Source organism: Sapajus apella, unplaced genomic scaffold (assembly GCF_009761245.1).
Source record: "Sapajus apella isolate SASKATOON/1434 unplaced genomic scaffold, GSC_monkey_1.0 scaffold76, whole genome shotgun sequence".
In the NCBI taxonomy this organism is placed as follows: Eukaryota; Metazoa; Chordata; class Mammalia; order Primates; family Cebidae; genus Sapajus; species Sapajus apella.
Genome location: NW_022437016.1, coordinates 9,697,644 through 9,721,451, shown reverse-complemented (window position 1 = coordinate 9,721,451; position 23,808 = coordinate 9,697,644). Strand labels below are relative to the sequence as shown.

Genomic DNA, 23,808 nt, shown 5'->3' with positions numbered 1-23,808 from the left:
TCTCTGGCTTCCTCCCTCCTCCCAGAGAGCCTTGCGTCCTCTCCCTCTGTCCAGGCCAGGACTTGCAGAGGACAGGAGAGCCCAACGGTCCTATTTATTACCAGACACAGCAGGGCCCATTGGAACTTCGGGAGCAGGTGGAAAGGAGCAGATCACAGGCAGAGCCTGGGGGAAAGAGCCTGGGGACTCAGTGGGTTAGGGGAGCTCGGGGCTGGGGCTCACACTCCTCTAGGGAAATCGAGGGGCTGAGGCCGGGGAGCAGGGGCCGCTGTTGGCTCTGGAGGACTCCCGCTGCGCCATCCTGGGGTCTGGGGTCCGGGCAGAGCTGAGCTGGGCAGGGCTTGGCTGCGAGTTTCCCAGGCACGCTTTAAAAACCTAGTGGGAAAGTGCGCCCTTGGGCTGGGCTGGCAGAGGGTCCTGGTGGAGAAGCCGGGGATGGAAGGGCTCTGGGAACTGAGGGTGGGGGAGACCACGGCCAGTCCCCTCTGTGCGTCTCAGTTTCTCCATCCTCGCATGCCCCGAGGGCTCCGAGGCCTTTTAGGAGGGGCGGTGGCGACCCGCGAGGGACACAGCCCGGCAGCTCCCGCTGCCCCGCGCCTCCAGTCCCCGCTGAGTGGGCTGCGGAGTGGGGTGGGGACTGGAAGCAGGGGCGTCCGGAGAGCCCGGCCGGGTGGGGGGTCCGGAGGGTGGGGCCCAGGTGGAAGCGGCTCCGTTGCTACGAGCGGCCCTAGCAACGCACCCATTCAGCGGAGACAAAGGCGCCGTCACTTGAGCGCAGAGGCGCCGCCGCCGCTCTCTTGTTCCTGCAGCCGCGACGCCCGCGGGTGGGGGCGGGGAGGGTGGGGGAGGGGCGCTCTGGCCCCGGGGAGCGCCTGCGCGGGCCTGTTGGGGGAGCCTCCAGCCCATTCTGCAGAAGGGGAAGCTGAGACTCCCCGGACCGAGACGCCAGCCGGGGGTGGGGCCTGGCCGGGGCCTGGGATCCCACGGACCCAGGTTCATGTGGCCTTAGCTTACACCCACGTGACTACTGCTGTTCCTAGGGTCTCCCATCTGCACCAGTGGGGGACTGGCCCTGGCTCTGTGCGGGCTCTGGCTAGCGGCTGCCCCTTTCTGTGCCTCAGCTTCCACATCTGCGCAATAGGTGGAGAAAGGCACCTCCACTTTCCTGTCACTGGATCAGAATCAGCAAGTGCCTGGGCTGAGGCCTGAGCCTGGCCCTGGGGGGAGCCTGGCGGAGACGGCTCTTGCCTTTGCTGGAAACAGTCACCTGGCTGAGGCTGGGGCGTGTGGGTTTCAGATGGAGGGAGGCGGCCAGCGGGCAGGGTCCCATGGCTCCCCTGGGCCCAGCTGAGCTCCTCAGGCTTCAGTCCTCTCCCTGAGTTGCACCTGGGGTGTCCTCAGCCTCCCACAGTCCCCCAGCACCTGCCATTCCCCTATCAGCTGTCTAGGTGGGGACCCACAGCTTTGGAGGAAAGCGCTGTCCCTCAGTGAGTTTGGAAGGCTCTGAATCCCACAGCATCAGGACGAGGCCCTCAGAGGGCGAGGGGGTGTACTGGGTTTGTGGGGCAGAGATGGGGGGAGGACAGAGGAAGGCAGGCTGTGTACCTTGGCAGCACCCGCTCTCAATAGGGTTCCACGACCTATTCTCTAATGAACCCCTCCGAAGGGGCACTGCCTGTTCCCCACCAGGCCCCCAGTGCTCCCAGAGGACCTGCCAAGTGAAGAGAGGGCCTCTGCAATTGTCGGGGGTTGGGCATGATTGATTTCAAATCACTTCCATCCTGGTACAGTCCCAAAAAGGAAAGAGGGGACCCCCTGAGGTGGGGACTGTACCTGAAGCTTTGAACGCTGTCAGTTCCACAGCCTGAGGACAGAGGGGCTGTCACAGGGGTGGCCCCCACTCCTTCTGCTGCCCCTTGCCCTGGGGGCCCTTGGCTATAGGGGCCTCTGCCAGCTTGCGGCCAGCAGCTCCCCTCCCTGGACCCTTCAACCCAGGAACAGAGAAACAGATCCCGGGGAAGCCCCCACCCCAGCCCTACCCCCAGCCCTGTGGCTTCCTGATCCTGCCTGCTGGCCTTGCCACCCCCTAGCAGAGCCCTGTGGGGCCCACCCTATTGCAGCCTCACCTGTCTCTCGGGGTTTGCGATGGAGGAGAAGGCTGAGGGGTTTCCAGGGCCATAGGTCCCTAATGGGGAAAACACACACTTTGGAGAGACACGAAAGCAGGAAGCCCTCTCTCTGCGCTTTCATCCCGGGAGTGGGACCTTCAGGATCAAATTCGCTGTGAATCCACTGCAAGGTTCACCCCACAGATTAGTAATGAGGCCCGGAGAGGGAGGGGAACAAGGCCAGGGCATACAGGGGGTACTGGGAGCTAGGATGGGGACCCCTGGCCTGGCCTTGAGGTCATTCAACCCATGCCCCACTCAGGGTCTGACCCCATTTACTCACCACCTCCAGGAGTTCCCCAAACCCGTCTGCATGGAGCCCCAGGGAAGGTGACCTGGACAAGCCCCATGCCTGGGCCAGGCCCCAGGAGCCTGGGTTTCCTAGCAGTGGGGAGCGAGTGACAGGACATTCCTCAAGTCCCAGGGCCCTGGTTTCCTTTTTTCAGATGGGCCAATAGGACCTTGTCCTCCCAGCTCTACCTGAGTGCTGGGGAAACTGAGGCACTGGGCGGCGCTCCCAATGGGTGCTAAGAGTACCTCTGAGAGCTATGTGTCTCCGGGGTGGAGCCAAGGCCCCGGGGCTGCCTCGGTCTGCCTCCCAGGGACCTGGGGGCCTCAGGCTGGTTCCCCTGCTGGCAGGGCTGGCACAGGACTGAAAGGAGAGGGTGTGGGGGCTGAGACCTGGCCCGGGGGACCCCCCACCCTCACCCACACCCCCATTGCCCTGAGCAGCGCAGCCACCTCCTTCTCAGCCATCCTCTGCAGGGCGCTCTGCACCTGGGGAAACACTTGGAGGTCAGGCCCGGGGACCCTCCCCACCCCTTGGACCCCACTCCCTGCAGCCAGCACCCCCAGACTCACCTCCTCATTGCAGGCACCATAGACCAGGAAGATGTACGGCCCCTGAGGACAGACCCAGGGAGTGGGTGAAGCCTCAGCCGGGAACCCGACCCCGTCCCATCCCCCACAGCCTGGCCTTGCCTGGGGTTCTGCCCCTCCCCCCGGGGCAGAGACACTTGCAGAGATGCCCAAGACTGGCTGATGGGCATGAAGTCAGCCCTGCTCTGGCACCCACCTGCGGAGGGGCAGCTGTGGCATTCAGCAGGACGGGACCAGGAGGGACTTTGCCCCATACAACGCCGGCCTTCAGCCTCTGTCCACCAGGGAGCATCTCTGATGCCAGTCCTCTGTGCCCCACCAAGGGGTAGGGAGTGGGACCTAAGCTCTAAGGCCCAGTCAGGTCAGGGGACAACAGCCCTGTGAGTGCCTTCTCACTGCGCCTCTAGCTGAGTGGCCCTCACCTCCCTGAGCCTCTGCCTCTTCTGGAAAGTGAAGATGAGGCCGGGACTTGCCTCCTGAGGGGATGCATGTGAGGGACTCACACAGTGGCTGGGGCGGAGTCAGCTCCCCCCCCACCGCCACAACTGGGGTACCAAGAAGGCCTCACCACCCACCCGCACCATCACATTTGGGCTCTCACTTGACCCTCATAGCAGCTCAGTGGCAGGGGTGGATTCATTCTCCCCATTTGATGGAGAGACCAGGAGCTGGGGGTGTTGGACAGAGGAATGGGTCCCAAGCTCCAGTATGGCCCAGCAGGTGGCCCAGCTCTGAGGCCATCCGTCCTGGGATCCCCCCTGGGCAATGTCACAGGCAGTTGCTCCTGTGCTGCAGCCCGGGGGAGGGGGGAACGGGGGTGGGAAACACAGGTGAGGGCCTGGGATTCCTTGGGGCCTTCCAGCCTCCCAGGGCTGAAAGCTGGGGCCCAAGAGCCTGGCTGGTCCTCCTGCTGCCCAGGCACCAATTAAGATGATACCACCACCCCACTCTCCAAGACAGACCCCGAAGCCTCCCAGGTCCCCACACCCAGCCTGTTCTTTCTCTGCAGCCTCTGCACTGCCGTCTTCATCCCATTTCCTTCTGCCTTCTCACCATCCAAAGGCATCTTTCTAAATGCCTACCCCAGGACACCAGCACCTGCTGGATGCCCTGCATGGCTCCCAACTACCCCTGGGACAAAATCTGAGCTCTGTGTGTGTGTGTGTGTGTGTGTGTGTGTGTGTGTGTGTGTTTTAGACAGAATTTTCACTCTTGTTGCCCAGGCTGGATAGCTAGGATTACAGGCATTCGCCACCATGCCTGGCTGATTTTGTATTTTTAGTAGAGATAGGGTTTCTCCCTGTTTGTCAGGCTGGTCTCGAACTCCCAACCTCAGGTGAACTGCCTGCCTTGGCCTCCCAAAGTGCTGGGATTACTGGCGTGAGCCACTGCACCCGCTGTCTGAGCTCTTTGCAGCAGCTTTGTGGACCCCACATTGTCTGCCCCCCCGCTCCCTTCTGGCCCATTTCTTACCAACCTTACCCCTCGTATCTCTCCACCATTGGACCCCACCATGACCCCTCCACCCCAGCTTAAAACATTCTTTCCCCCTTTCATGCAGCCGTCAGGTCTTAGCTGAGAGTGACCCCCTCCAGGAGGCCCATGCGGCCTCTGAGGAGCTGCTCCTCTGTCCCCACACTGCCTTGAGAGTCCCTTGTCTCTCGGCCTCAGCCATGACACACTGTGGTTTTGATGTCTGTCTCTCCCTCAGGCCGAGAACGTCACAGAATTCTTTGATCCTGGGCACCTCCATGTCCCCCAGCATGCAGGCCAGCCCTGGCTAGGAAGGTGCTGGGGAAGTGCGTGTTGAACAACTGAACAAATGAGCTCACCCTTGTGGGCTCCTAGCACGTGCCAGGGATTGTGTGTAGCCTTGGCAAATGTTATGTCAGCTGAACCCCACGACGAACCCACGAGGCAGGTGGGAATCTAATCCCCTTCATGGAGACGTAGAAACTGAGGCCTGGTGCCACTTGTCCAAACCTCACGACAAGGCTCGGTCCACCAGGGTAAGTGTGAGCCACAGCTGGTTATAGAAGTGAGGCTTTGCTCTCCCTCGACAAAACCCAGCACGGGCCAGAAGGACACAAATTACTTCTGGAGAGTGAATGAGGTTGGACAGTCTCGTCCCCGAGTCCCAGGCCTCCTCCCTGGTCACTTGGTCACCCCCTAAGAGTGGGATGTATCCGGCTTATGCCCAAGACAGACAGAGAGTGAGAGAGGGCCAGGGATGGAGGTGGAGTGCGGGGGGAGGACAGAGAGGCCCTTGGTGTGATGAAAGGGGAGGTGAAGGGACAGGCCGGGCCTGGGGAGAGGGACAGAGAGAACAGGGCCCTGAGCCCAAGAGGGTCAGGCGACTGTCAGCAGCGGAGCCCAGACCCCACTCCTGCCTTTTGAGCTCCTGCCTAAGGCAGCCTCTCCTGGCCTTCACTCACCAGGAGAGTGTCCCAAAGGCGATCTGAGGCTGCCTTAGCAGGTGCAAGAGAGGGTCACGTGCAGGGAGATGGAGAGGCAGAGATAAAAAGGCCGGTGTCAGCCAGCCAGGCGCGGTGGCTCACGCCTATAATCCCAGCACTTTGGGAGGCCGAGGCGGGTGGATCACTTGAGGTCAGGAGTTTGAGACTGGCCTGGGCAACATGGTAAGACCCCCGTCTCTACTAAAAATACAAAAGTTATCCAGGTGTGGTAGCAGGCACCTGTAATCCCAGCTACTCAGGAGGCTGAGGCAGGAGAATTGCTTGAACCTGGGAGGCAGAGGTTACAGTGAGCAGAGGTCGCACCACTGCATTCCAGCCTGGGCAACAGAATGAGACTCCATCTCACAAAAAAAAGAGGTGACAGACAGAGGAGAGGAGTGGAGAGACACAAAGGCCCAGGAAGAGCCAGCTGGGGTCAGTGCCAGGACAAACATCCACGGCCGGAGGGCACAGGGAGAGGGGGACAGTGACACAGGGAGAGCCTGAGAGAACCAGAGAAGATTCAGAGACCAGATGGGACAGAGAGAGAGAGAGGAAAGAAAGAGAAGGGAAAGGAGGGAGCCGAGCCAGCGTGACGGTGGCATTGCCCCATGGCTGTGTCTGCCCACCTGAGGGGCACAGGTGAGGATGGAGAGCATCAGGGAACCCCCCATGTCATGGAGAGGGGGCACCTGGCAAAGAGCTGGAGGAATCACCATGGCAACAAGGTGCCGCACCCGCCCCACCGTGTGACAGGTAGAGAAGCCCAGCAAGCCTGAGCCCAGCCATGAAGCGCTGCAGGGAGCGGGGCTTGGAAGAAGGGCTCCCCTGCTTTGTCCCCTCACCTAACACTTCATTTCTTCATCGTGGCCATGGTCTGCCTGCTCTTCTAAGGCAGCTCCACGAATACAGGGGCTTCTTGCTCCTCATTTGCTGCTGTGGCCCCGGCACCAGGCACAGTGCCTGGTACACACGGGCAAGCCATGAAGGGCACACAGATGAATGAGCAACTGGGTCCCAGCACCCTCCCAGGGACCAGCCTGGACCCATCTGCTGCCATAGCTGGATGCCCTGAGGCTGAAAATGCGGGCTCTGGAGTGGTGCCCCGGCATGACTGTTGCCTCCTGGGGGGCCTTGGGCAAGGGACCTCATGAGGTCTCAGTTTCCCCACTTACAAGGCTTGTTGGGAGATAAAAACAGGAGCCTGGCCAGGGTCTAGGGAGCACCCAGGCACCATGAGCCTCTGTTACCACCTCGGCCCCCTTCTCCAAGGAAAAGAGGGAGAGTTCCCAGCTCGAGGGCACACCGACCCGGGGGGGTTGCACCTGACTTCCTGAGCCTGTGTGGTCCAGCCTGGGCCCTCACACACCTACCTTTTGGCCCTGAGAAGGACCTGCACTGGGAAAGCAGGGGGTAGTGGGTGCAGGCGATGGGAATGTGCCTGGGGGGGATGGTCCAGGGAGGTCGAGGGAAAGGGAGGGGCCGGGAAGGGCCTCAGTGGGTCTCCCTGACTCCCAGCACCCAGCCCCCCAGCTGTCACTTCAGTTAATGTTCTGGTCCCCCACAGACATGCCAGTCTGCTGAGAGGGTCTTAGTGGCCCCCTCCCGGTGGCTCCAGAACACAGGCCATGAGGAGCCGGGGAGCCCAGGCCCTTCCTAACGCAGGTCGAGCACCCACCTTCTCACCAAACCCTCTTCTAAACTGCCATCCCAGCAGCCGCAGACCCCAAGGGGAGGTGACTGATGCCCTGTGTCCCCTCCCCAGCCTCCTGGCAAGAACTGAGTGGCTCTGGCATCAGCCTGGAGGCTGGAATTTCTGCCGGACTCTGAGTGTCCAAGCGCATTCTTTCTGGGCCTCAGCCTCCCCAGCTGGCAGAGGGGCCCTAAAAGCTGGTTGATTGGAGGCTGCCTGTTCCCACTCCCACCCTCAAAACCCCTTCTTTGATAGAATGTCCCAGTTGCTGTTGAATGCCTCCCAGGATGGAGAGCTCACCCCTCCCCAGGCCCTGGCACACCAGTCATCCTCTCTCAGCTTCCATGCGCATCAAGGCCTTGTCCCAGAAGATTGGGGCGTGGAGGTACCTGGACGGAGTTGAGGCCCACGGCAGCATAGGCCCAGGCAGGGCTCAGGTGCACCAGGATGCCCACCAGCCAGGTCAGGCCCAGGATGGGCAGCAGGACCAGCACAGGCTTCATTGTGGCCCTGTAGGAGAGCAGACAGGGCTGATGGGGGTTGGGGGGCCTAGGGAGCTCCCTGCAGGGTTCCAGGGAGAGCAGCACCTGTAAGTGACTAGAGAGGGGCAGGAGCTGAGGGCCAGAACCACGGCTCAGCAGGATTTAGGAGGACCACGGCTCAGCAGGATTTAGGAGGACCACGGCTCAGCAGGATTTAGGAGGACCACGGCTCAGCAGGGTTTAGGAGGACCACGGCTCAGCAGGACCTGGGGGAGCCAGGACCTTTGACTGGACTTTGTTGCCCCCTCCTCAAAGACAGAGGTGGCATGAAGTAGGGTAGTGACACTTGGGAGATGGGGTCCCAGCCCCCAACTTGGTTGGAAGGAATGGGGTGGCAGCTGTCCAGAGTGGGGACTGAGGCCTGAGCAGTAGGACCAGCAGGGATGGGGTCAGAAAGACTCCCTTCTTCCTCTCTAAGGGCCCTGGGGTTCCCTGGCTTTTTGGGGACCCCCCGGCTTGGGCTGCCCTGTACTTGGTGGAGGATGGGAGGGGAAAGGGAAGGCCAGCAAGGAGGCAGCGCTGGGAAAGAAGGCCAGTGGATCCCTCTCTCTCACCAGCGTGACCCCAGAGGGCAATGGGGGTCTTTGGCAGGCACGGGGACCCAGAGCCTCTCACCCTGAACCTGAACTTCTGGGGCTAACCTGATTTGAGCATGTCCCCTACTTTATTCCCTGCAGGCCATCAGTACCTTCTGCAGAGAATGCACTCCGAACAGTGGCTGGTGTCCACACCCCTCACACGGATCAGTGGCCATCCCCACATGTGACACGCAGGGGTGCATGTTGACAAGCCCGCATGTGTGCGAAACAGAGGCAGGGACTTGTGTACACCCACATAATACAGACTCAGGCACGGCCACATGGCCACGCTCTGGACACAGAGTTGCACGCACTCTCGCCCAGTGAGCCTCTTGCCTGGCGCCAGCACTCCTTGCTTCCTCTTGTCCCCCCATTCCAAGCCCTCACCATATCTGGGTCCGGATCTGCCGCTGCAGGCAGGGCTGTGGGCTCAACATGCGGGCACGGCGGCGGGCGCTGGACACGGTGACCATCACCACACGGACCAGGATGCAGGTGTTAGCCTGGAGACCTGGGGTCAGTGGGCGAGGGAACTTCCCCGTCCCCAACACGTCCCTCCCCTGCAGATCCCCGGCTCACAGTCAGCACGAAGAGCACAGGCCCCACGAAGGCCCAGATGGCGTCTGTGTGCACACTGAGCCAGCAGTGTCCGGGGGCCACATAGTCATGGGGCCGTGTGGCCAGAGTGGCCGCCACGATGCCCACTGGCATGCCTAGGGGAGGGAGAAGGGGCCTCAGGGCCGGGTCACCTGCTCTTTCCTCTCCAGGACCCAGGCCCCACCCTGCAAGCTGTAGCTTCGTGGAGACAGCACTGGGGATGGGGAGGAAGGCAGTGAGGTGGAGGAGGATGATGAGGAATGGGGTTGGGTAAATTGAAAGTTAATAGAACTGAGGAATTGAGGTCATGTCAGAGATGGGTCTGGGTGGTGCTGGGTGCTGGGTGATGCTAAGTGCTGGATGCTGAGTGCTGGGTGCTGAGTGCTGGGCGAGAGCCATGTTAGATGGCAGGGTCTGGGGTTCAAGGTAGAGCACAGGCACAGAGCAGGCCTCACCCCAGCCGGTAGCGTGGTAGAGCCACATGCGTGGGCCAGGGCGCATGCTCACGGCCACCACCTTGCTCCACAGCAGCAGCCCCTCCACCAGCATCCAGGAGAACGCCACCAGGAAGAGGAAGTGCATCGCAATGGTGACAGCCACACACGCCACCTGTGGGAGGGCAGGGGGTCCCCACAGAGGTCCAAGGTCAGCTGCAGGTGCAGGCTGGCCCTGGGGCCCCATACCCAGCCTGACCTTGCCAACCCAAAGAGGTTCCAGTGGGTAAGGCCTCTGGACAGCAGCCTGGGCCCTGCCCACCATTCAGGGCCTTTCTTCCCTGGGTCCTTCTCCTCCCCCAGGAAATGAAGCCACGTGAAAATGTTGGGGGGCGGGGGGTCACCCCATAAAAGCCCACAGGCACTTTCCCAGGCCTCCCTGGCTCTCAGCCCACCCACTGGCTGCCCACCTCATTACCCCTGGCCCACTCGCTGGCCATGAGGAAGCCCTCTGCAGAGGCCAGGGAGAAGGTGAGGTTCTTGTGCACTGTGGTTCGCTCCGACTTGGGGACCCTGGAGGGGCAGAGGAGTCAGTTAACAAGAACACCACTGCCAATCCTCACACCCTGTAGGGCCTGCCCCGCCTGGTCCCCTGAATGGGCAGCTCTGCGGGGCTCAGCACATCCTAAGGAGAGGCTCAGACTGAGGCTCTCTGGGGCAAGGATGGACACCCGACTGATGGAGACATGGAGGCCGTTGCGGGGCGGGGAGGGCCCAGGCCACCAGGTCACAGTGGTGCGTTCTCCTCACCCGGCCACCAGGAAGAGCAAGAAGGTGGTGGTGAGAGCACAGAAGGACACGCCACAGCCCACAAACGAGAGGGTCCTCAGCAGCGACTCCTCCTCAGGGCCTCTCTGTGTGGAGGGACAGAGAACCTCCGGGCACCACCCAGACCCGAGCCAGGCCAGACTTCGCCCTGCCTGGTGACTCTAAGGCCCCCCACGCTGCATTCGCCTCAAAGCAGGGCCCAGGCCTGCACACAGTAGGCGTTTAATAAGCAGGCATGAGCACGTCCTTCTCTCCTGCTGGCTCTCCCTAGACTGATCCCAATTCACCCGTATTCCACTGATCGGACAGCTACTCAGAGCGCTGACAGACATGGCCACAGGGAGGGATGGGGTTTCCATGTTGCCCAGGCTGGTCTTGAACTCCTGGGCTCAAGGCTTCCCAAAGTGCTGGGATGACAGGCATGAGCCACTGTGCCCAGCCCTGTCCCCAACGATCTATGAAAGCTGGCATCCGTCAGAGGCTTTTTTTTTTTGAGATGGAGTCTCACTGTGTTGCCCAGACTGGAGTGCAGTGGCATGATCTCGGCTCACTGCAACCTCCGCCTCCTGGGCCCAAGCAATTCCGTGCCTCAGTGTCCAGAGTAGCTGGGATTATAGGCGCCCACCACCATGCCTAGCTAATTTTTATATTTTTAGTAGAGACGGGGTTTCATCATCTTGGCCAGGCTGGTCTTGAGCTCCTGACCTTGTGATCTACCCACCTCAGCCTCCCAACGTGCTGGGATTATAGGCATGAACCACTGTGTCCAGCCAAAGGCCTCTTCTTACTACCTGTTGGCTCTTTTCTTCACCTCCGGCTGAGAACCCCCTCCCGACGCCCCCTCCCACCTGCACTCACCTGTACGTCATAGACCTGCAGCAGGATGGCAAAGCTGGTGCTATGGTTGCAGAAGCAGGCGGTGGAGTCCCGGTACAGAGCAGCCACGGAGCAGCCTGTGGTGGCCCAGGCACCCTCTGTATATGGGCTTGGGGGATGGGGAGGGAACAAAGGGCTCTTGAGATAAGGTGGACAAGGGGGTGAGGGGCCAGGGGCGAGCAGAGGCCAGTCACTGCCCTGCCTCTAAGCAGCTACGTGACCTTGGCGAGTCACCGCCCCTTCCTGGGCCCCAGTTTTTCACCTGTAAAATGTACTTGACATTCTTAGGATGGCAGGAGGGTAGGGCTGATACCAGTGATTGCCATTTATCAACTTCATTAATTACTGAGCCCCTGGGACCAAGGTTCCCTATCTCAGCTAAAGGTCTAAGGCCGGGAGCCAGGCTAATCCCTGGAGCCTGCTCTGCTCTGCTCCGTCAAGAGCCCTGGGGCCCTGGCCTCAGATAGATCAAGTTCAATACCCATTTGACAAGATCAGTCTCTTCCAAGGCACCTCACAGAGTGAGCGCCTCCTCCTTCACATATCTCCTGTGACAGGGAGCTCACTACCCCCCGGGTAATACATCCCCCTGCCCCAGCTTGTCCTGGAGCAGGGAGGAGCCTGGAGTCACCCCCGAAAGGCAGATGGTGAATGAAGGCCAAAACCAAAACCATGCGTCCCACCTCATCCCCAGGCAGAGTCGATGTCTTTTTAAAAAATTGTCTTAAAGGCTGGGCTCTGTGGCTCACACCTGTAGTCCCAGCACTTTGGGATGCTGAGGCGGGTGGATCACATGAGGTCAGGAGTTTGAGACCAGCCTGGCCATCATGGCAAAACCTGGTCTCTATTAAAAACACAAAAATAGTCGGGGGTGGTGGTGCCTGCCTGTAATCCCAGCTACTCGGAAGGTTGAGGCAGGAGAGTCACTTGAACCCAGGAGGCGGAGGTTGTAGTGTGCTGATATTGTGCTACTGCACTCCAGCCTGGTTAAAGAGCCTGCAAATGGAAACTCACCTGATACTGAAGTTCCAGAAAGCACAGACAGGCTCCACCAGCTTCTGATGGAAGGCCTGGGGGGCAGGAGACAGGGACAGGACCGGTGCATGAGCATAGCTTGGGGGACACGGGGCAGGTGTGAGTGTGGACGGGCAAGGAGAGAGATCAGGAGGAGGCAGGGATACCGGAGACTCTGGGTTTGAGGGACAGGGGAGTTGCCCACCATGCATCGTGGGTGAAAGGGCAGAGTGGAGGCAGAGGAAGGAGAGGAGTGCAGACTCTCATTCCAGCATGGTAAGCAAGGTGGAAAACTGGGAAGGAGCTGAGCAGCCGTCACATCACCGAGGAGCGGTTAAGCAACTGCCCCTCTCTCCTCCTTGTGACACTGTATCTGGTAGGGTGAACACACAGGCCGCTGGCTACTGATATGGAGAGATTTTTTTTTTTTTTTTTTTGAGACGGAGTTTCGCTCTTGTTACCCAGGCTGGAGTGCAATGGCGCAATCTCGGCTCACCGCAACCTCCGCCTCCTGGGTTCAGGCAATTCTCCTGCCTCAGCCTCCTGAGTAGCTGGGATTACAGGCACATGCCACCATGCCCAGCTGAATTTTTGTATTTTTAGTAGAGACGAGGTTTCACCATGTTGACCAGGATGGTCTCGATCTCTTGACCTTGTGATCCACCCGCCTCGGCCTCCCAAAGTGCTGGGATTACAGGCGTGAGCCACCGCACCCGGCCAGATATGGAGAGATTTTTGAGATGGAGTCTCGTTCTGTCGCCCAGACTGGAGTACAGTGGTGTGATTTTGGCTCACTGCAACCTCCGCCTCCCGGGTTCAAGCGATTCTCCTGCCTCAGCCTCCTGAGTAGCTGGGACAACAGGTGTGCACCACCATGCCTGGCTAACTTTTCTGTATTTTCAGTAGACATGGGGTTTCACCATGTCGGCCAGGCTGGTTTTGAACTCCTGACCTCATTATCCACCTGCCTCAGCCTCCCAAAGTGCTGGAATTACAGGCGTGAGCTACTGCGCCCAGACCTACAAAACTTTTAAAGTAGTCGCCTAGTGATGGACATAGTGTTATTTTATTTTATTTATTTATTTTTTTTGAGATGGAGTCTTGCTCTGTTGCCAGGCTGGAGTGCAGTGGCGCAATCTCGGCTCACTGCAACCTCCACCTCCTCTGTTCAAGCGATTCTTCTGCCGCAGCCTCCTGAGTAGCTGGGACCACAGGCGCATGCCACCATGCCCAGCTAATTTTTGTATTTTTAATAGAGACGGGGTTTCACTATGCTGGCCAGGCTGGTCTTGACCTCTTTGCAGCTGGAGGATTAAATGGATGCTGTGTATCCGTGGCCCCTGCCAGAAGGTGACCCTGCAGCCAGTAGCTTCCCTCTCCATTCCCTCGAGGGCAATGGAGGTACCTCGCAGGTATATTCTGCGTGCATTATTAGTCCTTGGTTGTCCAAGGAATAAATATTGGGGGTTGGGGGAACTGAGCCAGGATAAGTGCACCAGGATGCCGGCTTCCCAGAAGCGCCACCCAGTACCTGGGCCTGGTGTTGCAGATGAAAGTTCACGGCCATGCTGACCTCTCCAGTTTCGTCCCACACTTCAGAGGAGATGATGGCTGACCCCACTTGGGTGCTTAGGAACCTGTGGGAAGATTGAGAGCTTTCAAGGGTGGCTGTGGAGGAGGGATGGTGCCTGGCTGGGGCGTGTCACCCAGGTCCCTATGGTGGAGGAGGCAGCCTGTGTGTCCAAAGAGATAGCAAGAATTATGGCACCTGGTTCAGTCTTGCCTTAGGGACTTGCTGGTAACTTGGGTAAGTCCTAACACAGAAGCCAGAACCCCAGACAAGAGTTGAGTTATGTTCATCTCCAGGAGGTGCAGAAGTGTGTGTGTGTCGGGCAGGGGTGGGAAAGGGTGGGCATTGGGCTGCTAAGGACACATTTGGCCACCAGAATGGGGACCCTGGCCCTCCCTGGGGAGGGGACACAGGCCCTCACAGCCCTCCAGGTGGTACCTACTCACCTCTGCACCCTGTTTGCCTTCTCTGAGCTGGCGGGGGCCTGGGGCTCTAGACCCAGCCCCCACAGGGTCTGCTGGAAGACTCTGGAGGTGAACCAGCTGTGAATCACGGTGACTCCAGAGAGGCCTGGCTGAGTGGAAGGGGCACCAAGGCAACACCCGGTGGCTGGGCAAGCACCACCAGTTGGCCCTGAGGATGATGCTCTCCCCATTCTACAGATAGGGAAACTGAGGCTCAGAGAGGTTAAATGACTTCCCTAAGATCACACAGCTATGATGTGGCGGAGCCTAAATTCCAACCAGCCACAATCCATGTGCTTAGCCTCACAACTCCAAGTCCCTTTGCCCCTTGCCCAATCCCCCACCCCTGCATGGTATCACGCGAAGGGTTCTCCCCCCACCACCCACTCCTGTTGAAAGACGTGTGTGTTTCAGTGGAGGAGACTAAGTGAACACCACTATGCGGTGGGTGCTTTTAACCTCATAAGCCACAAGGCAAATAGTAATGTGCCCATCTTACAGACGAGGAAACTGAGGCTCTGAAAGATGAGCAGCACAGCTGGCAATGGTTAGAGCTGAGGTTTGACCCAGAACCCAACAGGGCTCTGGCCACCCCCTCATCCTCACCCACCTTTCCCAAGGAGTCGCCTCATTTCACCCGTAGGAATGTGGATGTGACCGGGGCCTTCGGGACGCCCACCGGGCATCGTAAATAAGCAGCCGCTCCTGCTGGCCTCCCTCAAACGTAAGCTCCGCACCTCCAGGCCTGGGGGAAATGAGGCTGTGGCTGGACCTCGGATGGAGGTCTTTCTGCTGAGCAGGCCCAGCTGGCAGGGTCTGCATCCGTCTCTTCCTGCCACAGGCCTAGGAGGCCACCATTCCTGCTCAGAGAGTTGCAGCGACTTGCCCAAAGCAAATCTGATTTTTTCAAATCCAGGGGAAGGGTGCCACTGAGAAAGGGGGGTCACCGAGAGGCAGGATGTGAATATCGATGAGTCAACAGAAACTGGTGGATGCCTGAGGGACATGGGTTTGTACCTGAAGCTCCACCACAGGTGCACCCCCACTCGGGCTATAGACAGTCGCTGAGTGTGCACTTGGGCTTGGCCCGGAGATGAGAGACGGCTCAGAAATAGCCCTACCACTCAGGGAGTGTCCCGTGGAGGGACATCATCCCATTATGTGATTACCAGAAGTGCAAGGAAAGACACGTTCAAGGTTCTGGGGTAACAGAGGCGGGAGGAACTATCTCTTAGAGGAGGAGAGAGCTAAAACAGAAAGGTTTCCTAGAGTGAGTGATGCCCACCCAGGGTTCTGAAGGAGGTATAGGAGATCAAGGGAGAGAGGGCATTCTGGATGCAGGGCACAGCATGGGCAAAGGCAGTAAACAGAATGCAGTGTCTGTGAAGGCACAGACAGCTCCCAGTCACCAGGGCTGAGGAAAGAGGGCGGGGTCCAGCCGTGTGGGCTGGTGGGTGCAGGCTTACCAGCATGGCGGTGCTGGATGCGCACTCGGGGCCGCTCTGAGGTCATCGTGGTGCTCAGCAGCGGTGCCAGCTGCTGCACACTCGCCACCAGGGCCATAGGCCCGCCAACCACCTGTGAGGACGCGACATCTCAGCTCCCTGTCACACTCTGCACCCCACTGCCACCTGCCCTGAGCGTTGGGGAAAATGCTCCATGATCTGGGAGGTGGTCCCGCCCTCTCCAGACCCTCCGTGGCTCTTTAGGGCCTCCAGGATCAAGTCCTGGGTCCTCAGGTTGACATTTGATGCCCTGCCTGCCCCAGCCTCTTTCGACTGGTCCAATTCTGTCTCCCAACCACGCCGTCCTCCAGTCAAACCTTCGAGCGCTCTGTGCCTGCTGGCCTGTTTGCCAACTACAGCACACTCTGAAGGCTGCGCCATGCCTCCACCTTCACTGAGGCTCAGTGCTAGACCTATAATGGGTGCGCAACACTGACATTCCAGAAGGAAAGCCATGGGGGTGTGGGTAGTGGGAGCAGGGAGGGAGGGGAGGAACATGCATTTATGGGGCTCCTACTCTGTGCTGGGCAAGTCACACTGTTCATCCCTTAATGCCTCTCCATTGCCTTAGCAAGGGCGGTGTGATCATCCCCATTCCCCAGGGGAGAAAACTGAACTTCAGCCTAGCTTTCCCCAGTCTACTGCAGTGCCTTGGATCCCTAATCAACTGTGGGCTTGCACACTTCCCAGGTTGGGGAGCTCATTACCCATGGTGCACCATTCCATAGAACCAGCCTCCTGTGTTATGCCGTGTTTCCCCTACCCCCATGTCTTAGTCCCAGTTCTGTCCCCTGAGGCTCACGGGGGACCATGTTTGCTCCTTCAGCCCCAGAGAATTTGCAGGCACTGTCCATGATTCTTGTTCCCTCCCTGCTCTGGGCTGATCACTCCCAGGCCGACAGCCACTTCTGCCAGAATGAAGTTTCCAACAGCCTCTGCATCTGGATAGCACCTCTAATGTTGTCCAGAGTGTCTGGGCTGTTTAGGCAGACAAGGCGGACCGTCCACTCGGCATAGCTCCCCCACTTAAGGTGTCAGTAGATTCTTGGAGATGAGGGAGGCCCTTACTAACTGGCAGCTCTTCACCACTTCATTTAACTGCAGAAGCTTTTGTTCAAGTGCAATTGTTTTTTGTTTTCGTTTTTGTTTTGTTTTGTTTTTTGAGACAGTCTCATTCTGTCACCCAGGCTAGAGCACAGTGGTGCAATCTTGGCTCACTGCAACCTCTGCCTCATAGGTTTAAGCGATTCTCCTGCTTCAGCCTCCCGAGTAGCTGGGATTAAGGCACCTGCTACCACACCTGGCTAATTTTTGTATTTTTAGTAAAGACAGGGTTTCACCATGTTGGCCAGGCTGGTCTTGAACTCCTGACTTCAAGTGATCCACCTGCCTTGGCTTCCCAAAGTGCTGGGATTACAGGCAGGAGCCACCGCGCCCGGCCTCAAGTACAATTGCTTGTGGAAGTTCAACTTATCAAATAGACAAAAGAGAAGCTTCTCCCGATGGGTGCAGAGAGATGGAGCCTGGAGCTAGGTGCTGACTCCCCTACAGCTACACACCCAGCTGGTGGCTAGGGTGGAACTACAGCTCAGGCCCCTGCCCCACCCAGCCCTGCCAGCCTCACCTCACGGATGGACAGCCATGCGTCAGCCACCTGCTCCTCCAGGACCAGGCTGGCCACGGATACAACGCCCTGGCCCAGCTGCTCCCACGGCCCTGTCAGCAACAGCTCTGGCTCCCCAGCCCCGATGGCCGCCACCCTCTTCAGGAAGCACACAACAGCCAGCAGTGCGGCTGGCCCCAGAGAAGACACCTCCATCGCCAGGACATGCTCCAGAAGGCCCAGGAAGCTGGAGGCCTCTGCCGGGGACAGGGCCCCACGGGCTTCAGAGAGGGGATCTGGAAAGAGCTGTGGGCAGAGGAGCCACTGAATCTGGGTCTGGTTGTCATGAGGGGATCCCTGCAGGGGCCACACTTGGGCTTTGCCAGGGTCTTCTTGGTGGGCACCCATCAAACTTATCACAAGCCTCCAACTCTCAGGGGCTATAAAATAGGGAGCCTGAATGGCCTCAGTTCCTGCAGACACATCAGGCGTGTGTCCCCTTTACAGGGGAGGAAACTGAGGTACAGAGACGTGACCCACGGAGCCCCCAGGCTCTCCAGCCCCTGTAAGGGAGCTCACCACAATGTCATTGGCCAAGGCATTGACTCGGCTGATAACATCCTGGCCAGGCCACGACTGGGCATCCTGCAGCCGCCGATAGGTCTCTGCAGAGGAGGGGATGCCAGGCTGGACCCCAGGCAACGCCCCTGCCCACAGGTGGCCAGCCTGCTCGGGGGCCTCCACCCACCACGTGCTGCCCAGGGGAAGAAGAGCACCTTGATGGCTGTGTGTCCAGAGCCTTACATACAGTGTTCTAGATGGGGAAACTGAGGCACAGAATGGCCAAAGAGCTTGCCCAAGGTCACACAATTGGGATTCACCCTCAGATCTGTCTGGACCCACTGCTCTGTAGGCTAGGCTCCATGGAGACCTTGAAAGCTTTGAGAAGACTCTGAATTCCCAGACTTTGTCAACAGCTCACCCTCTTCTCAATCTACCCCGTTCCACACCCGCTTCCCCTTCAGCAGAGGCCAGGGCCACAGCCAGGGCACACCTGTCCGGTAGCAGCAGAGGAAGGGCTGCGGCTCCAGGCAGAGCTCCGAGCCCTCGGTGCGAGGTCCTGGGTTCCATGTGGGGCACTCCTCGGAGGGCACTGGCAGGGCCGGGGGAGGTGTCAGCGTTCTCTAGGAGTCCTGCGCACCCTGGCGAGCCAGGATGCACTGCCCCGGGGTTAGGGGACAATGTGAGACCTGAGAGAGGGACACTGTGGCCGGCACGGGGCTGGGGTAAGGCGGCCAGGGGACGAGCGTAGAGCCCCAGGCAGCTGGGATCAAGCTGATGCTGAATTCGCAAGCCAGCTGGCCCGGAGAGGGCGTGGCCAGAGCTGGGTGTGGCTTGGTTGGCAAGGGGTGGGTCGAGTCCCAGGGACTGAAGGGAAGGATTCACAGCCATGGGGTGGGGCAGAGGCGGGGCGGCCCGTACCGGGACAGAGAAGGCGTACCCACACCGTGGGCAGCAGCGAGGGCGCGACGTCCAGAGCGCCCGGGTCCCAGCGGAAGAGCAGGTCCTCGTGGGGCGGCGCGCAGGCCCGTGCCCGCTGCAGTTGCGCGGGGCTCAGCACCCGAGCCCACAGATGGAAGTCAGTGAGGTTGCCGCTGAAGGCGTCACGCGCCGAGAAGCCGCCGCCCAGAGAGTCCTGATCCTGGCCCAGCACCAGGATGCCGCCAGACGGCACCGGGTGGTCCGCGCCCAGCCCCCGCGCCCCAGCGCGCCGCCTCCCGTCGGAGAACAGCGCCCAGCGCCCGCCCTGCTGCTCCCACGTGGCGCACACATGGTGCCAGCGGCGGTCGGCGCGGAAGGCGGCGAGGAAGGGCCCGTGGTGCCCACGCACCACCAGCGCAGCGCGCACCACGCCCCCCGGCTCGGCGAAGGCGCGCAGCTGCAGCGCGTTGGGCAGCGCTGGTGCGGCGACGGAGAAGAGAGCTGCGGCGTCAGGCGAGTCACAGTCCCACTGCAGGTGAGCACACGCGGTCAGCGCCGCCAACTCGGGCAGGGGGCTCCGCAGCCGCGCCGCCCGGTCAGCCGTCCTCTGGCCAAACACCAGCGCGGCGGTGGTGTGCATACCTGCGGGGACACGTGGGCCGTGACCTCAGTTTCCTCACCTGTGTACACGGTCCTGCTCCTGCCCCTGCAAGGGCGGGACCCTTCCAGGCTTTGGGGTCCCTCCCAGACTCAGGAAGGAGGAAATGGGGGCTAGCATTCTGCTGCCCAGGAGTCAGGCCGGGATGTCCAGTCCAGGGCAAGGGAAGCTGGAGATGTAATAGGGTCTTATTCCCGGCTCATTCTGCAAGTGTGGTCACTGTGGGCTGTCATCTCTGAAGGTCACCAGAGCCTCTGCCCCTTGCTCCCATTTCCCAGGGGCCCACACTCACGCCTCTGCGGGGGTCTCCGCAGAGGGGCCTCTCTTTGGCCCATCCAGACCGGGTCGCGTAGCCGTGAAACAAGAGCCCCGTCAGGGGGCTGCAGTGCCAGGTGGCCAAACTGCTGCTCGCAGGACTCTTGGGCCTGCCACCAGCTGAGCCGCTGTGCAGAGAACTTGCACACCCCACCTGCAGTCTCCACCACCTCGCCGGGGGCCACGGGGGCTGAAAATGATAGGAGAGACAGCGTGGGATGCATTTTGTGGGCAACTGACCCTTCCAGAGCTGGGCGGAGCTAAGGACACGGCTTGGAGTCATTCAGGCCTGGATGGGGTGAACTCTGGCCATGTCTGGCCGCCTGAGTCCTGTCCTCTTGCAGAGCTTGTTTCATCGTCTGCACTATGGCGGGAGTGAGGTGGAAACCAGTGAAGCTTTCCTTGCAGGGCCTGGTCTGGTGGGTGTGGAACCAAATGTCTTTTGTCCCTTCTTTTGCATCCTAGGCTGGTGCACCCCCTGGACCACAGACTTGCTTAGCTGGGGGATGGGAACCCTCCCTGGGGGATCCCTCATACCAACCTGGGGCCCAAGGGCTCCTTGATTCACCTGGGGAATTGGAGGGGGTCCCAGAGAGACTCCTGATCTGGGAGAGAAGAAGACAGGCAGAGGCTGGGGCTGCCCTCCCCCACACTTGCAGTTATTGAATGCCTACTCTGGGGGTGGCTGGGGGTGGGATTCAGTGGAAGCTGCAGGCTCTGCAGTCAGACCTGGATTTAAATCCCACCACCCCGAGTGTGATCTTGGGAGGTCCCTTCGCAGCCCTGAGCCTTTTCCCTGGGAGAGGAGTAAAGAGGCTGATGAGTAAGCATGGTTGCCCTTAGTGAGGGCTTTTATTCCATCTGTGCTGGGGCTCATCTTGCGTGACCTTTGTGGTGACCTCATGAGGTGGGATGGCCACTTGGAACCTTCCAAGCTGTGAGTCCCCTTGACCTCCTCCCTGGCACTGCCCTCCCAGAGGTGTAGGTACCAAAAGGCAGAAAAGACAGTAGCACCACAGGGCCATCTTGGATCCAGCAGAGCAGGTGACAGACAGCAGGGGTCACAGGCGGGCCAGCATGGACTAAGGAAAAAAACAAAGCGAGAGGAAAGCAGCTCGGAGTCCTGCCTCGCTTCCCCCTTGGACTTCTGCAGGGTCCCTTTGCCCTTTATTTGGCTCCCAGACCCCACTGAGTTGGGAGCCAACCAGTGGGCTGGGAGCCCAGGATGGGGTGGCCACGCACTGGGGATGACATTTACTTGCACAAAAGATGGTCTCCAGGAGCCCCTTCAGGACTGAAGCAGGGAAACACTGTCTCCCTGGAGAGCTGGGAGAGGGGGAGGCAGCAGCAGGCGCTGGCCGGAGAGGGGCAAAACAGAGCTCAGGGTCCCTGCGGGGGATGGGGGAAGCTCAGGGCTAGGTGGGCTTCTCTGTGTTCTTTGGGGTTCTCTGCTCGGCATTCAGAGCTCTGCTTGGTCAGGCCTCTGCTGAGTTCCCTGGCCTCAGCTGTCCACTGCTCCTCAGTGCAGCCACCTTTCCCCTGCTCCCCAAGATGCGTCCATTTCTGAGTCTCCCTTCTCCGGACCTGTGATCATGCCATCCCTCCTGCCTGGACTGGCCTCCCCGTCTCTCAGTGGCACCTCCTCCAGGTTCAGCTTGCTGTCCCTTCAGCCATCCAGCACTGCTGGTGGGTGTGCCACAGCCAGGCACTGTGTTCAGCGGGGATACGCTAACCCTGGGTGATTTGGGGGTCACTCCCGGCAACCTGGGGGACTCTGCAGGCAGGGAAGAGCCTCATGGGTCTCTGCTCCAGCCCTGGCATTACACAAATGTGCCTCAGAAACGGTGTCCTGCCACCCGGCCTCCTGCCACCTGGTGATGGCGCCTGAGCCATCACCAGTGATCATTGACCACTTTTCCCTCTTCCAGACAGCACCAAAGTCCTCCCCTCACCGGAGGACGCGGTGGCTCCCGCATTTTGGACTCTGAGAAGCACTCCCTCGTTCACCTCTGCCTGCATTCGCGCCTTCAAGCCCCTTGGCACCCACTTTTCTTGCTCACCAACTCGTTGAGGTCCGAGAGAGAGATGCGAAGTTTGTCCGCCACTGTGCGTCCCTCTTCCGCGAGGCGCCAGGGCCTGAGTCAGGGGCCTCCCCTTCACCCGCTGGTCCCTCCCCTGTTCCCAGCTCCAGTTGCTCAGCTGCTTCGCCTGGCCTGGCGCCTGTGGCTGTTCACCGTCTGCGAGGCGTCTGCAGGGACTGAAGTCGGGGAGGCGGAGGCGGGCCCTGGGTGGTGCCCGGGGCGGTGCTAGGAGACCCCGCCCCTCGGCCACAGGTGACCCCTCCCCTGGCCACGCCCCTTTCAACTCCCCACCCCGTTCTCTTGGGCCGCCGACCTGGCTCCACCGGACAGAGACCTGTCTCCCGGTGGGTGGGAGGAGAGCTTCAGGCACTCGCCCCGGGCCTGTTGTCACTTCTCCCCCAAACACACGGGTTCGATTCACCCGATTAGAAGGGGCCACTCGTGAGACTTAGATCCAAAGCGAACCAGTGGAAGATGGTCGGGGAGGGGGCAGCACTTAGTGCCTGGCCTAACCTGCCCTGAGCCGGCTCCCTGCAGGATGCTTCTCCTGTACCTTCCACCTGCTGCCAGAAAGGGCTGGGGAAGGGCGTACCCATTTTCCAGAGAAGAACTGAGAGCTCTCAACGCTGGGTAGGCCAGTGGCTGAACTGGGCCTTGAACCTGGCTCTCTGGGTCTTCATCCAGGCCATTCTAAAGGTACTGCAGGGAGGGCAGGGAGAGCCTGTCTGGGGAAGGGAATAGGGGTAGAGCCAGGACAAGGGCTGCAGAGGGAAGCTGAGGGGGTGGGGGATGCAGAGGCAAAGATCCCCCATGGACGTATGGAGTAGGGACTTGGGGCCATACCTCCCTGGCCTCAGTAGCAGAGATTCCTGGTTAGGAGGGAGGTTAGACTGAATGACCTCAGGGCCAGGCTTTGCGGGCAGATAGATCCATCCAGGTTCATCTAAGTTCATGATGACTCTGACCTAAGGCATGGCACCTGATTTCTTCTCAAAGCCAGTTTCCCCATCTGTGATGTGTGGATGATAAATAGTGCATAACTCATGGAGTTGCTGTGAGATTTAAGTTACTTTGACTTAACATGTACCAAGCCCATAGCTAGTACATGGTGCCTGGCACACAGTCCATTTGCATTCTTGTCAAAAACGTATTTAAAAGGTGGCTTGCCAGGCTGGGTGCAATGTCTCATGCCTGTAGTCATAGCACTTTGGGAGGCTCAGACAGGAGGATAGTTTGAGGCCAAGAGTTTGAGACCAACCTGGGCAACACAGGGAGACCCTGTCTCTAAAAAAAATTTAAAAATTAGCTGGGTGTGATGGTGCACACCTGGAGTCCCAGTTACTTGGGAGGCTGTAGTGTGAGGATCACTTGCACCTGGAAGGTTGAGGATGCAGTGAGTGTTGATCATGCCACTGCATTCCAGCCTGGGTGACAGAGCGAGACTCTGACCTCCCTCCAAAAAAAGCTTGCTGGCAACAATTTTTATTTTGTTTTACATATTTTATATCTGATATATATATAATATATTTTATATATATCTAATATATATATTGAGACAGGGTCTTGCTCTTCTGATGGTTTATCTTAAGAAGGAGGGTGTTGGAAACAGATGCTTGGGTGCCGCCAAGAAAAATCAGCACTGAGACAAAGGATCTCTCAGCAAAGCAATTTTTACTTTTTCACTTCCTGCACTGCAGGAGGGGTACCCTTGCTAGCCATCTTGCCACGAGAGTACAATGAACAAAGGAAAAGCAGACATGTTATCTCTGATGCATTTGGGGTTATCCTTACTGCTGTGTCTGATCTCCGTTGGTTGGAGCCAGACCTCACAATCTAAACTAAAACCTGATTGGCTAATAACTTAAAACTTTTCTAAACAGGTAAGGGGATAGGCTGCAAGCTGGGACATGCCTGTGAGCACGCCCAGCACAGATAGATATCTTGGTTAAAGTATAAGGACATAGAATATACTACGTGACTATAAGCATGTCTAATAGCCACATTGGATAGGACTTAACAAAGAGTTATTAGCACACTTATGATTTATTCTTTAACAAGAAAGGAA

The 23,808-nt window shown here is 59.2% G+C and overlaps 1 protein-coding gene across 1 annotated transcript; it reads right to left on the bottom strand.

Moving 5' to 3' along the window:
• Positions 1 to 1,382: 1,382 nt before the first annotated feature.
• On the bottom strand, positions 1,383 to 21,903 carry ADGRD2 (adhesion G protein-coupled receptor D2). The gene is given in 20 exon segments (XM_032251569.1): positions 1,383 to 1,619; positions 2,864 to 2,945; positions 3,030 to 3,071; positions 7,586 to 7,706; positions 8,704 to 8,819; positions 8,896 to 9,029; positions 9,369 to 9,522; positions 9,818 to 9,920; positions 10,158 to 10,261; positions 11,034 to 11,189; positions 13,597 to 13,702; positions 14,082 to 14,205; positions 15,566 to 15,677; positions 17,229 to 17,513; positions 17,787 to 17,872; positions 18,262 to 18,360; positions 18,690 to 19,331; positions 19,640 to 19,852; positions 20,200 to 20,270; positions 21,171 to 21,903. Coding segments are annotated over 20 exon segments (2,937 nt in total). The 5' UTR covers positions 21,257 to 21,903; the 3' UTR covers positions 1,383 to 1,518.
• Between the last annotated feature and the right edge of the window lie 1,905 nt (positions 21,904 to 23,808).